Source organism: Erpetoichthys calabaricus, chromosome 1, assembly GCF_900747795.2.
Source record: "Erpetoichthys calabaricus chromosome 1, fErpCal1.3, whole genome shotgun sequence".
NCBI classification, from domain to species: Eukaryota; Metazoa; Chordata; class Cladistia; order Polypteriformes; family Polypteridae; genus Erpetoichthys; species Erpetoichthys calabaricus.
In genome coordinates this window covers 35,227,640-35,242,912 of record NC_041394.2, presented here as the reverse complement: position 1 = coordinate 35,242,912, position 15,273 = coordinate 35,227,640, and the positions used below count along the sequence as shown (strand labels likewise).

Genomic DNA, 15,273 nt, shown 5'->3' with positions numbered 1-15,273 from the left:
CAAAACGCACTATATTATGTCCAAAAAATATTAATGTTAATCACATTATTAACCAGGTCATTTCATTACTTCCTGGAGAGACACGGCTCTTTCTAAGCTCTGACAAAGTTGACTCTGATGACGACAATGAACATCTGAATTTCCCCTTAGAATATTTGAACACTATTAACCCGGACGAATGACCACAACACAACCTTACCCTTAAAAACGGAACAATAATCATGCTATTAAGAAACCTTAACACTAAACAGGGTTTATGCAATGGCACACGGTTAGTCGTCAACACCATGACACACAATGTTATTCAAGCAACAGTTCTTTCAGATTCACATGCTAACAATACTGTTCTCATTCCTAGAATTGACCTTACGAGTTCTGACCTGGAATTACCTTTTACATTGAAACACCGACAGTTCCCCATTAAAGCTGCATTTGCCATGACCAGCAACAAATCACAAGGACAAACCATGGACAAGGTTGGCATCTACCTCTCTGAACCCGTTTTTGGACATGGACAACTTTATGTTGCCTTCTCATGTGTTCGACGTTCATCTGACGTTAAAGTTAAAGTTAAAAATGATCCATGCCAAGGAAGACTCATTCAAAGACAAGACACCATCTTTACTACTAATGTTGTATACAAAGAAATATTCCAATAAAACATTACTCTATGCCAAACACTCTATTTTTTATTTATATAGGCATCATCCAAACCTGCACACTATTCTATATCTAATTCATACATCTCACTCTTTGTCATGCCCCAACGCCAGGGGTTGGCGAGCGAAGCGAGCAGGGGGCGGAGCCCTGAGCCCTTTCTTATTTGCAATGGTGATGGACAGGTTGACAGACGAGATTAGACAGGAGTCCCCGTGGACTATGATATTTGCTGATGACATTGTGATCTGTAGCGAGAGTAGGGAGCAGGTTGAGGAGACCCTGGAGAGGTGGAGATATGCTCTAGAGAGGAAAGGAATGAAGGTCAGTAGGAACAAGACAGAATAGATGTGTGTAAATGAGCGGGAGGTCGGTGGAATGGTGAGGATGCAGGGAGTAGAGTTGGCGAAGGTGGATGAGTTTAAATACTTGGGATCAACAGTACAGAGTAATGGGGATTGTGGAAGAGAGGTGAAACAGAGAGTGGAGGCAGGGTGGAATGGGTGGAGAAGAGTGTCAGGAGTGATTTGTGACAGATGGATATCAGCAAGAGTGAAAGGGAAGGTCTATGGGACAGACCAGCTATGTTATATGGGTTGGAGACGGTGGCACTGACCAGAAAGCAGGAAACAGAGCTGGAGGTGGCAGAATTAAAGATGCTAAGATTTGCACTGGGCGTGATGAGGATGGATAGGATTAGAAATGAGGACATTAGAGGGTCAGCTCAAGTTGGACGGTTGGGAGACAAAGTCAGAGAGGCGAGATTGCATTGGTTTGGACATGTGCAGAGGAGAGATGCTGGGTATATTGGGAGAAGGATGCTAAGGATAGAGCTGCTAGGCAAGAGAAAAAGAGGAAGGCCTAAGAGAAGGTTTATGGATGTGGTGAGAGAGGACATGCAGGTGATGGGTGTAACAGAACAAGATGCAGAGGACAGAAAGGTATGGAAGAAGATGATCCGCTGTGGCGACCCCTAACGGGAGCAACCAAATGATAAAGAAGAAGAAGAATGATAGCCCAAGATGGAAAATTAGATGCAGAGATAACCCAAAGAGTTGGAAGAAGGTTGGAAGAGTATTGAGTGATCAAAGAATTAAGGTGAAGGTTAAAGGTAAGGTTTTTAAGACAGCCGTAAGATGTATGGTGCTGAGACATGGGACTGTAAATGGAGTGCAGAAAACAGTTAGATATGGCAGAAATGAGAATGTCTCAATGGATGTGTGGAGTTACAAGAAAGGACAGAATAAGAAATGAGACAATCCGAGGTGCAACAGAAGTGGTAGAGATCCGTAAGAAAGTGCAGGAAAGTGGATTGAAGTGCTATGGACATGAGATGAGGAGAAATAATTAATATGTGGACAAAAGTGTGATGGGAATGGAAGTACAGGGGAAGAGAAAGCCAGGAAGGTCAAAGTGGATGGATAAAGTAAAAGTAGGTCTGAAGGAAAAGGGACTTGACTGGCGAGGAGGTGCAGGACCAAGCTGTTTGGAGAACACCGACCCCACATAGAAGTGGGAAAAGATGAAGAGGAAGAAAAAGAAGACTCATCCACTACATTCGCATTTTCAGTTGTTGCCATCAGAATAAAAAGCAACCTATTCAAAAACTCTCTCATTTCAACAGCTAATAATCTTATAAATCAGTTCAATTTTAATAAGCATCTACAGACTTTAATAATAGAATGAATAGTAGCAATTGTATCACTCATCAGTAAATTCTAAAAGTTAGTTTAATAATTATGTCTAATATAGCTGACCTAATGTTTTCACCATTAGTATTATGCTCACTGTTATATTTTAATTATTAGTACTAAGTTTAAATGTAATGGCCGTGTTCTTTGTGATGTATTTTTAATGTTATGTTATGGTCTCTCTGTAAAACCCACAGACAAACCACATTTGACTATTGGGACAATAAAAAATTTAAATGAATTGAATAATCTACTTGTAGGTATAATTATATACAGAAGTAGTAGTATTACTCCCTCTCACTCAGTTCTTTATCTTGTTGTCTGTAACTTTTGATGCTTGCAACTTCTAATTAATTCTTATTATAACTTGCTTTGTAAGTCACCTTAGATAAAGGCATCTGCTAAATAAATAATAATAATAGAATCCCATTTCCAAAAAAGTCTCGACACTGTAAAATGTAAATAATAATAACAATCTTACAATGATTTGCAAATCATTTAAACCCATATTTAATTGAAAATGGAGCAAAGTCAGATTTTGAAACTGAGAAATTTTAATGTTTTATGAAAAATATATGTTCATTTTGAATTACCTGACAACTAATTTGGATTATTTGGCAGCAGGTCAGTAACATGACTGGGTATTAAAGAGCATCCCAGAGAAATGGAGTCTGTCAGAAGTAAAGATGGGGAGGGGATCACCAGTCTGTGAAAGACTGCACAAGTAAATGGTGCAACAATGTAAGAAGAACGTTCCTCAATTTAAATTTGGAGATTTCATCATCTACAATGCATCATTAAAAGATTCAGAGAATCCTAAGAAATCTTTGTATGCAAGTGACAAGGCTGAAAACCAATATTGGATGGTTGTGATCTTTGGGCCTTCAGATGGCACTGAGTTAAAAACAAACTCAGTTCAGTAGAGAAAACCACTGCATGGGCTTAAGGAAAACTTCTGAAAACTATTGTTTGTGAACAGTTTGCTGCTGCATCCACAAATGCAAGTTAAAACTCTACCATGCACAGAAGAAACCATATATAAACATGATCCAGAAACACCCCCACTTTCTCTGGGCCCAAGCTCATTCAAGATGGACTGAGGTGAAGTGGAAAACTTTGCTGTGGTCTGACAAATCAAATTTTGAAATTCTTTTTGGAAATCTCTCCATGCCAAAAAGAGGAAGGACCGGCCAGCTTGTTATCAGTGCATAGTACAGAAGCCAGCATCCTTGATGGTATGGGAGTGCATTGGTGCACATGGCATGGGTAGCTTACAAATCTGGTAAGGCACCATTAATACTGAATGATATATACAGCTTATGGAACAACGTATGCTGCCATCCAGATGTCGTCTTTTTCAGGGAAGGTCTTATTTATTTCAACAAGACAATGTCAGACGACAGTCTGCTTATATTACAACAGCATTGTGCTGTAGTAAAGGAATCAGTCTTGGTGCTAAACTGCCCTGCCTGCAGACCAGACCTGTCATCCATTGAAAACATTTGACACATTATGAAATTAAAAATATGTCAAAGGGGATCTCAAACTGTTGAGGAACTGTTGAATTCCTACATCCAGCAAGAATTGGACAACATTACACTTTCAGAATTCCGGCAATTGGTCTCCTCAGCTCCAAAACGTTTATAGAGTGTTGTTAAAAGAAGAGGTGATGCCACACAGTGGTAAACAAATGTATTGCTGGCATCAGATTCAAAACAAGCATACTGTATATTAAAAAAAAACCAAAACATTTAAACCTCTCCCTTTCAACATCTGATATGTTGTCTTTGTACTAGTTTCGGTTAAATGTATAGAGCTTCCATGATTTGCAATCATTACCTTTTGTTTTTTAAAATTTTACACAGTGTCCCAAGTTTTTTTGAAATGGAGTTTATGTGAAACAACGCCTTGCCCAAAATGTGTTCCTGCCTTGCACCCTGGATTGGCTCAAGCAGACCCCCGTGACCCTGTGTTAGGATATAGCGGCTTGGATAATGGATGGATGGATGGATGGATGAGCAATCAACTGGCAAAGCATGTTTTTTTTTAAATTTTATTTCAAGAAAGTAACATAGTGTACAATCAAGTAGATAAAATTTGCAGAACTTACACAACAAATTACTTCAGAATCAATCTAGAAAGAATTCCAGAGAAATAAAAAAGAGAAAAAAAACAAAAACAAACAAAACAAAAATTCAACCTTCAACCTTCACCCAGGAGAAAGTGAAAGAGAGGAAAGCAGAGCAAATATCTTTCCCCCCCTATATAAATGCTTAATTTAAAATTGTTTTAATTAACTTAACGTTTTGGACAGACCTTCTAAGCAAAAATTAGATTTTTTTTTCCAATTTCTAATAATAGTAGAATGTCAGTAACCCACTGACTTATAAAGGTGGGTTGGGATTCTTCCAGTTAAGCAAGATAAGTCTATGTGCTTGTAGTGTGTTATAGGCCATTACAATCAATTTGTCCTTCTCCACTTTGAGTCCATCCACAAGTACACCAAATTCAGCTGTTAATGGGTTAGGAGTGCTTGTGACATCAAGGCTTTTTGATAAATATTTAAAGACTTTGTCCAAAATGATGTTAATTTGGGGAATTCCCAAGGCATATAGCCCAGTGCTGTGGGAGCTAGATGGCAATGCTCTCAAAGTGGATCTTGCTCTGTGTTCATTTTGGGCAATTTTAAATGAGATATGTCATGTTTCAATCAGGGTTTCTCCTATGGTTGGGGTTCAATGTTATGTTTCTTGTCTTTTTTGTTCATGTTTGTGTCATTTATCTATGTTAATGTTATTTTTTATTACTTGTTTTATTGCCAATGCCTGTGCTATAGTCTTCCATAGTTCCTGGTAGTTTAGTTTGAATGTTCATAGGGGCTGGAGTGTTTTCTTGTGCTTCTATTGTGCGTATTGTGATTACCTGGATTTTTGAACCTTTGTCTTTTAACAACTCTTTGATTTTTGTAATGGGTTTGCCTTGGCTTATGAAGAAATTCCATTTTGTGCTCCACAGACCTTCTTTTGATACAGAGCATTTTTTTGTTAAAAGTACGGAGAATTTTTTTATGAAGACTCTTTGAGGCCCTTTCTGTTTCTAGTCAGGGTATCCTCTCTAGTGGGCAATTTTGGAAGTATTTATGGAACTTATGTGTTTTTGGGACTTCCAGGTCACGACAAGATAAATGTGATCAATGAAAGATTTTAAGTCTTGTGCTTACAAGATTTGATAGTGGGTAGTAGAGTACTAGACAGACAGATAGATAGATAGATAGATAGATAGATAGATAGATAGATAGATAGATAGATAGATAGATAGATAGATAGATAGATAAAACTTTATTTGACCCCAGAGGAAAATGTGGCTTTTTACAGAGGCTCTTTAAATAAGTAATACATTATTGGTGAAAAAAATGATAAATTCTTGATGAAATTATCAATTCTACTGGTGAGAAAAAGGAAAATTCTCCCAAATTGGGATATAGGAATGAACATGGGTCGAATAACTTATGATTCATTGCGAGCTGTGTGATTGTCTTTGCATTATTGGATGTTATTGTCATCATAGCTGAAGATCTATCCATCCATCCATTTTCCAACCCACTGAATCCGAACACAGGGTCATGGGGTCTGCTGGAGCCAATCCCAGCCAACACAGGGCACAAGGCAGGAACCAATCCCGGGCAGGGCGCCAACCCACCGGAGAGCTGAAGATCTATTCAAGTGTAAATAAATGGTAACTTCCTTTTCCCTAAAACCTCCCCAGTTGAGCCTTGACCAAACTTCACAGAGTCCTAGTCCTCTGACATGCAAAGAAACAGGTGAAAACATAAAGAGACAACAGTGTAGTAACAATTAGGTTGAAATATATGACTGTATAGTCAGGATACACTAAACCAAAGGTAAGATGTTAAAAAGTATTCTGAAATAAAGGGGGCCAGCATGCTGATTTCTCTTCAAATGGATAAAAAATATTCCAAAGGAGATATGCTGTACTTAATGATGTATATTACTTGCTAAGCATTTCTTAACATGTGCATTTTAAAACAAGATAATATAGTGGCTTTAACTATTGATTCCCAAGCCCGGAGATTTTGGTTTAAATCTTGGCCCCATTCACTGTGCACAGTCTGCGCGTTCTTCCCGTGTGCACGTTGTATTTTAATTTCTTCCTGCATCCAAAGGTTGGGCTGATTGGAGACTGAGTGGGAATTTGTGATCCTTGCGATGGTCTAGAGTCCTTCTAGGACTGATTTCTACACTGCAAGTAAAAAAATGTTTCTTTCATTAGCAAAATATAAATCGTGTCGAGGAACAAAAGTTTCCACTTCGCTTCTTTAGTGATCCTGGGAAAAACATGTGTGGGCGGGATCGATAGGGTGCAAATGGGCGGGTTGGCAGTTATTATGCTAATAGAGGGCGGGGATTATTGTAAGAGTATATGACGTCATCGCCCAGCTCGCAAAGCGAAACAAACATGGCGCCAGCGCGGACTGCGCTGGTCTGCCTTGTAACTCTCGTAGCTGTATACTTCTCGAGAGCTGCGGGGCTTATGGGTGACGGACAGGTTGCACGCATCTTTGGTATGCGTCTGGAGGAGAGCAGCGTGCCGGTGCCGAGTAAAACGAGTGGACTGATCGAGGTGACAGAAGGCAGCCGCATCAAACTGCGCTTCTACGGGATAGGACTGAGCTCGGATTTCTCGACTCGCGTCAGATTCACCGAGGTGTTAGGACAGGGGCAAGAGCAGGACTTCACTTCTGGGGGCAACCGCACCTGCCGGGAGTTCACCCAGGACATCGATGAGGTACATTTCGTTAACCAATCCAGCCGCGACAACTCCGGCGTGCTGAGCCTGAAACTGAAACCCCTACGCAAGAATGAGATCTCCAAGCTGTACGGATTGTGTGTCCAAAGCACCGCAGATGGTCTCTGGTACCTGCTAAGGGGCAACGACGGCAAGATACTGGTGGTAGAAGAGAAGAAGCCCCTGCTTCCTCTCTGGCTTCAGATCATCTTGATCACTTTGCTTCTGGTGCTGTCTGGCATGTTCAGTGGGCTCAACCTGGGGCTTATGGCTCTGGACCCCATGGAGCTAAGGATTGTGCAGAGCTGCGGAACGGAAAAGGAAAAGAGGTATGCCAAAAAGATAGAGCCCATCCGAAGAAAGGGCAATTACCTGTTGTGCTCCCTGCTGTTAGGCAATGTGCTGGTCAACACAACCTTAACAATCCTTCTGGATGATCTCATCGGTTCTGGTTTGGGCGCTGTCGTTGCCTCCACCATTGGTATTGTAATCTTTGGGGAGATTGTTCCTCAAGCACTTTGCTCACGCCATGGTTTGGCTGTAGGTGCCAACACAATTATGCTCACCAAGTTCTTCATGCTCTTGACGTTGCCCCTCTCCTTCCCAATTAGCAAGCTTCTTGACTGTATCCTTGGGCAGGAGATAGGCACAGTTTATAATCGTGAGAAGCTGGTGGAGATGCTCAAAGTGACAGAGCCCTACAATGATTTAGTCAAGGAGGAGCTCAATATGATTCAAGGAGCTCTGGAGCTAAGGACCAAAACTGTGGAGGATGTCATGACTCAGCTGAGCAACTGCTTCATGATCCACAGTGATGCCATACTGGATTTCAACACTATGTCTGAGATTATGGAGAGTGGTTACACACGCATTCCAGTATATGAGAATGAAAGAACTAACATTGTGGACATCCTGTATGTGAAAGACCTGGCTTTTGTGGATCCTGATGATTGCACCCCCTTAAAGACAATCACTAAATTCTACAATCACCCAGTTCATTTTGTCTTCTATGACACAAAGTTGGACTCCATGCTTGAGGAGTTCAAGAAAGGTAAGTCACTGATCGCAGGTGGGAGTAGTTTGTGCTCTTTTGTATCTGTCTGGCAGGTTGGAATTGTAAAGCAGGCCCTAAATGAGGCTCACTGTATTCTACTCTAATATGGTTGTCACCAGAGATCGAAAAAGCATGGAATGCAAGAGCCTCCGTCTGTGTTCTGCTACCCCTATGCCATGAATAGCTCTGTGCAGTATAGCAGATGCTGTGCCAGCCTGAGTGGTGCTCTGTGCACATTATGTAACGGAGGGGACAGCGATGCCAAATCTCCATCCGTTTTTAGCTGACCTCTCGGAGGGGAGAGTCGCGCCAGAATTCTTTTCCTCAAAGGTCTCCTGATTATGACGTCCAAATCTAGGCCTTTTCTAGGCATGTAATGCAATTATTGTTAGGACAAGAGTGTTGCTTATCTTGTATCAGTATTTGCGTTTGGATCATCTGTGAGACTCAGAGGTGTTAGGTGACGTGGTTTGACGAGATGACTAGTTTAACTTTTTTTTAAACTGTGGCACACTAACAGGAATTTTGTCCATCTATCTGTCGAGCTGGGAGGGGACTTCTGAACTGATGTTTGCTCTTTTTTTTTATTTTTTACTCAAACTAATCTATCATTCTTGTCAGGGATTTTTTTTTTTATTTACAATAAGTAACCCTTAAAATGAGGAGATTTTATGTTAACTCATTATTGAAGTATGATAGTGTTTTCAAGTACTTGACCACACTGGACTGGACTGAACCGAATCACCTTAGTGTGTCACTGATCACATATTTCTGATAAAAGGTGACAGGGCCTTAGCCACTTCTGTGTAGGTAACACTGTCATTTTTTCAACCATGTGCCAGTTCAATAGAATTTTTTTAAGTCATTAGTGATAATGGGTGACCCACCACAACATACCAAAGACTTCTTCATTTTAAACATTTTATAAAACAGTAAAAACACTGCCAGCTCTTGCCAGAAAAGTACACATGCACCTGTTGGACAATGCAGACGTTTGGCAAATCGGACTGCTGTTTAATTCACCGGCACACAACAGGTGGATGCAGTAAAAAGACAGTGGTCACAAATGTCCTGCATCATCACAATCAAGTTTGCCATGCTAAAGGAGAAGTCCTCCACGGACACCCACATGCTAAAACAGAATCACTTTTATTTGCCAGTACATAATGTACAGGAATTTGACTTGGTATATTTAGAGCTGTTTCTAACAGAACACATTGTCACATACAGGTAACATAAATAGCACAAGTTAAAAAGAAAACACTTTATACAAAATTGCAGAATAGTACAGTTATAAATAAGATGTGAAAGTGTAAGGTGTAGAGTGTATGCATGTCCACACACATACACATACTTTACTGTACACGCACACATCCCTTCATGCAGTATATGACGGAATGTATGCATATACAAAGGCTAAGTTACTGGTTTGAGACGGCTATGGCTTTGAGAAAGAAACTATTGAGGTGTCTGTTAGTTTTACTTTTAATTGACCTGAAGCGTTTACCACAGGGGGGTTTTTGCAATAAGTGATGAGCTGGGTGAGAGATGAGTCCATGATGATCCTTTTGACATTGTTTAGTGACACAAGATGTATACAGGTGTACAGCAGATGGAAGCGCTCAGCCAATTTATTTTCTCAGCTGACCTCACAACACGCTGTAATTTAGTTTTGAAGTGTGCAGTTGCTGAACCAAACCAGATAACAATGTAGAATGTGATTACACTTTCATTTATGGCTTTGTTAAATTGAACTAGGATTTGCTGGGAAATATAAAAAAAATTTTAGTTGGCGTAAGAAGTACAACTGCCGTTGAGCCTTTTTAGTGATGGAAGCAGTGTTAATGTCCCTGCTGAGAGTGTTTGTGATAGTTGTGCCCAAAAAGTTGAAGGATTCCACCATATTGATTGCAGAATCGTTCATTTCTAGTGGAGGAGAAATGAGGTTGGAAACAATGCACTGATACAGCACGTTACCATACCCACCACATGATGGACCACCTCAGAATCCCAAATTAGGATCTGAGTCAACGGGTGACACCTCCGCACTTTAATAAATCTAAAATAGCCTAGTGTGGGTGAACCTACATAGCCCATTGATTGGTATCCTATTCAAGGCTGGTCCTTAATATGTACCCATTGTTGCTGCCATATGTTGTATCTTCCTGTGGTCCTGTAGTAAAAAAAAAAAAAAAATTTATAAGAAAATAAACAGACATGCGGATTTTGCTTCTACCACACATTTCACAACGAATGTATTGGCTTTCTGTAAGTGTAAGACAGGTTGGTCACATGATTCTTGCCATTATCCCCACTGTTGAGCTTTTTTATGTATTCACATAGGTCAGTGAAAGTTCAAACCCCATTTAAAACTCATTTTTATGAATTGTATTTTGCCTTTTGCCATTGTAGTCTATGAATCCTTAGAATGGCATCATACATGTAAAGAAGCTGCATTTTGCTTATAAGTGACTTACCAAAGTCCATCAGAAAACATACGCAGATGTCATGCAAGATCACCAAATGTAGTACTACTTACATTTTGTTTCTTCTTGTTATTGTTAAAAAAAATACAAAAAGAGAGAGAGAGAACAATTTGGGGCTAACCGCACCAACAAGCAAAAAAAAAAAGTAGTTAAAGGGTTCTTGTGCTGTCAATGCTATAGTGGAATCCAGCATCTTTCAAAATTTCACAAAGAAATTCGTGCTCATTTTTGGAGACTGCAGAACAAGGTAAATCCAGGTAATTAAAGGAACATTCCACCCTAAATTCTATTTTTTTTATATGTATGACTTACCCAAGTACTTTGTAATGGTGGCAGAGAAAAAATTTTAATGTTAATCTAATTTTTTCAAGTGAAATTGAGAGTAAAACGTTTCTGACATAATAGAAGCCAATAGTGACCAATGCCGTTTAACAGCAATCAATATGAAAATGTCTAGGGGGGAAAAAAAATCTTCAAGTCCGTTTTCAAGTCACATGCTCAAACACATGCCTTTTTACTAAAATATTGCTAAAGAGTTACTTCTAAAATAACACGTGGACAACATAAACACAAAACTTTAAGATATTGGTAAATAATTAATTCTGGAACAATCTGTCAACAACAGTAAGCCTCATGGGAGTCACTTTTTAAATTAAAGACCGGACTCTTGACCAATGAAGGGGTGGGGGCAGGTCTTCCATTCAAAAAGTCAATCCTGTAAGTAGGGCTGCACGATAACAGAAAAAATGATTATCACGATTATTTTGCTCAAAATTTTTATCACGATTAATAATGACGATTATTCCTTTGGTAAATGAAGTCTGTGACTAAAGCAGTGTAGCCTCGGCCAGTTATTCACAGATGCTGCCTTAATCATATTAACTGCGTTGTCCGTTGTGATGCACACAAGTCTTTCTTCCACCAAGCCCCAAGCGGACATCGCTTCTTTGAGGCCCACTGCAATAAACTCCGCTGTATGGTCTTGTGGGAAAAACGAAGTTTGCAAAAGCTTGCTTTTCATCTCAGACTCGCTGTCAATAAAATGAACTGTCAAGCTCAAATACGGTTCCGCAGTTCTGCTTGACCATAAGTCGGTCGTGGCAGCAAAATATTCAAGGCTGAGCCTGAGAATTTCTCTTTCTATTTCTTTTCGGCATTTCGCATACAGCGAGGGCAGCGCAACATTGGAAAAATGGTTGCGTGAGGGAATGCTATATCTTTTATCAAGTGTTGTGATCATTTTGTTAAACCCCTCACTGCTCATGGTGGTTATTGGACACATATCCTTGGCTATATGGTACGTGATCGCCTCTGTTATTTCCCGGTGTCTTTGCGAGCTAGGCAGATATGGTATTGCGTTGAACAATGTCCCTGATATTGTTGTCTGTGTTGTGGATGGCTGGTAATTTTTTGTTGTTGCTGTTTGTGCCGTCAGTCGTTGAAATTCTTGATAGTGTACTTTGTGGTGGCTTTTAAGGTGGTTGATGAGGTTTGTTGTGTTACCTTGGGACGTTTGGACGGAACAGGAGCAAAGTTTGCACAAGACTCGTATCTGATCAACATCACATTCCTCGAAATCGAAATAGTTCCAGACAACTGAGTATGACCCCTTTTTAGGAACTAACGATCGCACTTCTGCACCTTCCTCACGTTGCTCCGCCATCATATGTTTATTCTGACTGACTGTTATTGCTGCTATTGACTTCTACTGCTTCAGAAAGCAATTGCAATCTAGACGCAGTAACGTCATAGTGACGCAGCCCAATCAGTAAACTCAGCCCATAAAAAACAGTTTGGTCTTTATACTGTAAAATCGCGACGATATTTATTAACTGATCGTGGGTCATAAATATTGTTATCATGAGGAAAAAAAAGATTAATCGTGCAGCCCTACCTGTAAGGCTTTAGTTTTGTATTTGGTGCAAATTATTCTGGAAGTAACTAAAATTTATTAATATTTTAGCAGAAAAACATGTGTTTTGTACATTCTAAGCATATCACTGGATAACTGATGTGGAGTATGAAATACAAGTAACATGAGACTTTTTTGTTTGCCATTGTATAGCCATTGGACACTATTATAGTTTTGTCGAGTTCGACTGTCCTTTAATCATTAGACGACATTACAGAACAGCTCATGCCACTGAACCGGTTCCTTGCCAGGCTTGTGAGATATACTAGCCATGTCTTGTTGTAGTTCTTTCTGCTCAAGCCAAATGGGACCATAATAAAATGTTCGCCTGATTTTTGAAGTTGTCACTTCATTGTTTGATGAACTCCCTATCTAGGTCTTTTCCATCTAAATTCAGGTTCCAAGAAAAGATGGGCGTTAGGAATTCTAGATGGTGCCATTCTCGACACATGTCCCAAATATTTCCAACGTCTTAACACTGACTATTCTAATAAAGTTTGGTTTATAGCATATAGTTCAGTAAGATTAAAAATTTTTCTCACCCACCACTACAAAGTTCATTGGGTTTGTAACATATATATGGATAGAGTATTTCTTTATAAACAAAAGGTTTAAATATTGGCAGATAGTTATCTCAAAATAAGAAATGATTTGATTTAGGAAGCTGTATGCTTTGAAGGCACCGAGGACATTTGATGCCTACCTTATGTACAGCAATTAATTTGGACCACCAGAAGTTTATTTTCTGAATCATCCAATTACACTAATTTTTCCATTTTATCTTCTAATTTCTAAACCTACTTAATCCTTTATCAGCTTTACAGGACACCCTGGATGGGACATCAGTCCACTGCAGGTGCACCACCGTACTCATTTTTGCAGTGCCAATCTAGGCTCGTCAATAGCCTTTATATACATTTTTGAGTTGTCACTGGAGTTCTGGGAATAATGTAGGAGGAGCATGTGCAAGAAATAGTGGACAGGCTAGGATCTGAACCCATGTTTCTTGAGCTGTGAAACAATACTGCTAATCCTTGCCCCATAGCAGTAGTTGCTAACCACATATAACCTAGTCCTTGTTTTTCTCAGTATATACAAATTAATCTAATGGGTGTTATGCAAAAATAATCAAAATGAAATAAATTCCAGGCATGAGAGCAAGCCTCTGCCACCTCTCCTTTCACTTACCTCTGCAGAAGCTGACGGATGTTACATGCTGTGCCTCCTCTTACCAGTACTCCTGCTTTATTTGTATGCCTCCCAGCAGGGTGACTTGGCGGTGACATTTCTGTTCTTCCTTTGCCCTTCTCTTATAACTCCCTTTCCCAGCAACAGAACCATGGAAGACATGTATGCATCCAGCTTCTAAATAAACTACAAGGCATGGTGATGTTACCCCATTATTTGGACCTTTAGCACCACCTGCTCCCTCATTATCTTCTCCACAAAACTTTAAAGCGCTGATGCATACTGCGCGTCCCATGCCGTGGCACAATTAGCGTGCCCACCTGCAGTCAGCTTATCCGCTATTTTGAAGATTATACTGTTGCATTTTAATGTCAGGCCGCTGGGTGTGAAGTGTCAAGCTTGTGCCAAATCGCTTATACTGGCTCAGAAATTAATTTTGGAAACTGAGCAGTTAGAGAAACATGGACTCCAGGTTTCTCACATTGGGAGGCTCAAAACTGACCGTGAAGCGATCTCTTGCTGTTTAACTGCAAAAGATTGGAACATGGGAAATCTTGTCAGTGGCTTAGCAGTGAGTGCGTAGATGTCCTTAGATGGTACTAAGGCACTTCTCAGCCCATTGAAAATTTATGAGATTGTGAGTGGCATTCAGGTTAGCTGGGTACCTTTTGGAGTAAATTTGGCAGCTTCTCATTGTTGGTGCTCATGTTTGTTTTTCACAAGACGTGCACGTGCCTCAGCCTGACCTGCCACAAATGTCTCTCGACTGCTGAGCTTCCTGTTTTCTTCTTCTTTTGTTTTTTCTGTATTTCACAATCAAGCGATTTGATGATGCAAGGAGTTACTTATAAATAACAGTGGTATATATCTGAAATATCCAAAACATTTAATAATTTACAGGAGATATAGAGTCGCTTTAAAATTTTACTACAGCCTGACCATTTATTTTGTGTGGAGCTGTTCTTAGGGATAGATTAGTGTAGAAGGGCTCAGACAGTATAACAACTTTGTATTTCACTGCCAGTTGAATTCTTTTTCATTGTGGACTTGTGGTCATGGTGTATCCATGTGATAAATATTACAGACTGATGAGCCTCACATCCACCTGATGCAATTGTTGGACTTGTGGGAAGCGTTTTCTCTTACAGAATTAACTCTTAAGTATGCTGTGAATTGAGCAATTAGAATTGAACCAAGTTGAAACTGACTGACTAACTAACAGAACTGATTCTCAGTGACAAACTGAATTTAAAACATCTCAATTCATTCTTAGAGACCAGTAAATGTAATAAACAGGACTGAAATTTAGTGAATCGATCAAGCTAAATTATAGACTTGTTTTTTTATTAAAATGTACTCAGTCAATAAAAGTCTGAATGATAGAACTGCACCTTGTTCACCCTTTGAATCATTAGCCACACATTAAATCTAGTTGCTAGACCAGGGTCTTAGTGGCCCAGCGAACTGACTGATAGATCT

At 39.8% G+C, this 15,273-nt stretch overlaps 1 protein-coding gene across 2 annotated transcripts in view; it reads left to right on the top strand.

Annotated features, from left to right (window-relative positions):
* The first annotated feature begins 6,786 nt into the window (after positions 1-6,786).
* The window catches only part of LOC114648552 (metal transporter CNNM4-like), a 125,088-nt gene continuing 116,601 nt past the window's right edge, over positions 6,787-15,273 (top strand). The window contains exon 1 of one of the 2 annotated variants that reach the window (XM_051936294.1): positions 6,787-8,205. In XM_051936294.1, the coding sequence (XP_051792254.1) occupies positions 6,789-8,205 (1,417 nt within the window). In that variant the 5' untranslated portion in view covers positions 6,787-6,788. The remainder of the gene's footprint in view (positions 8,206-15,273) is intronic. The other variant, XM_028797647.2, reaches the window with a different exon arrangement.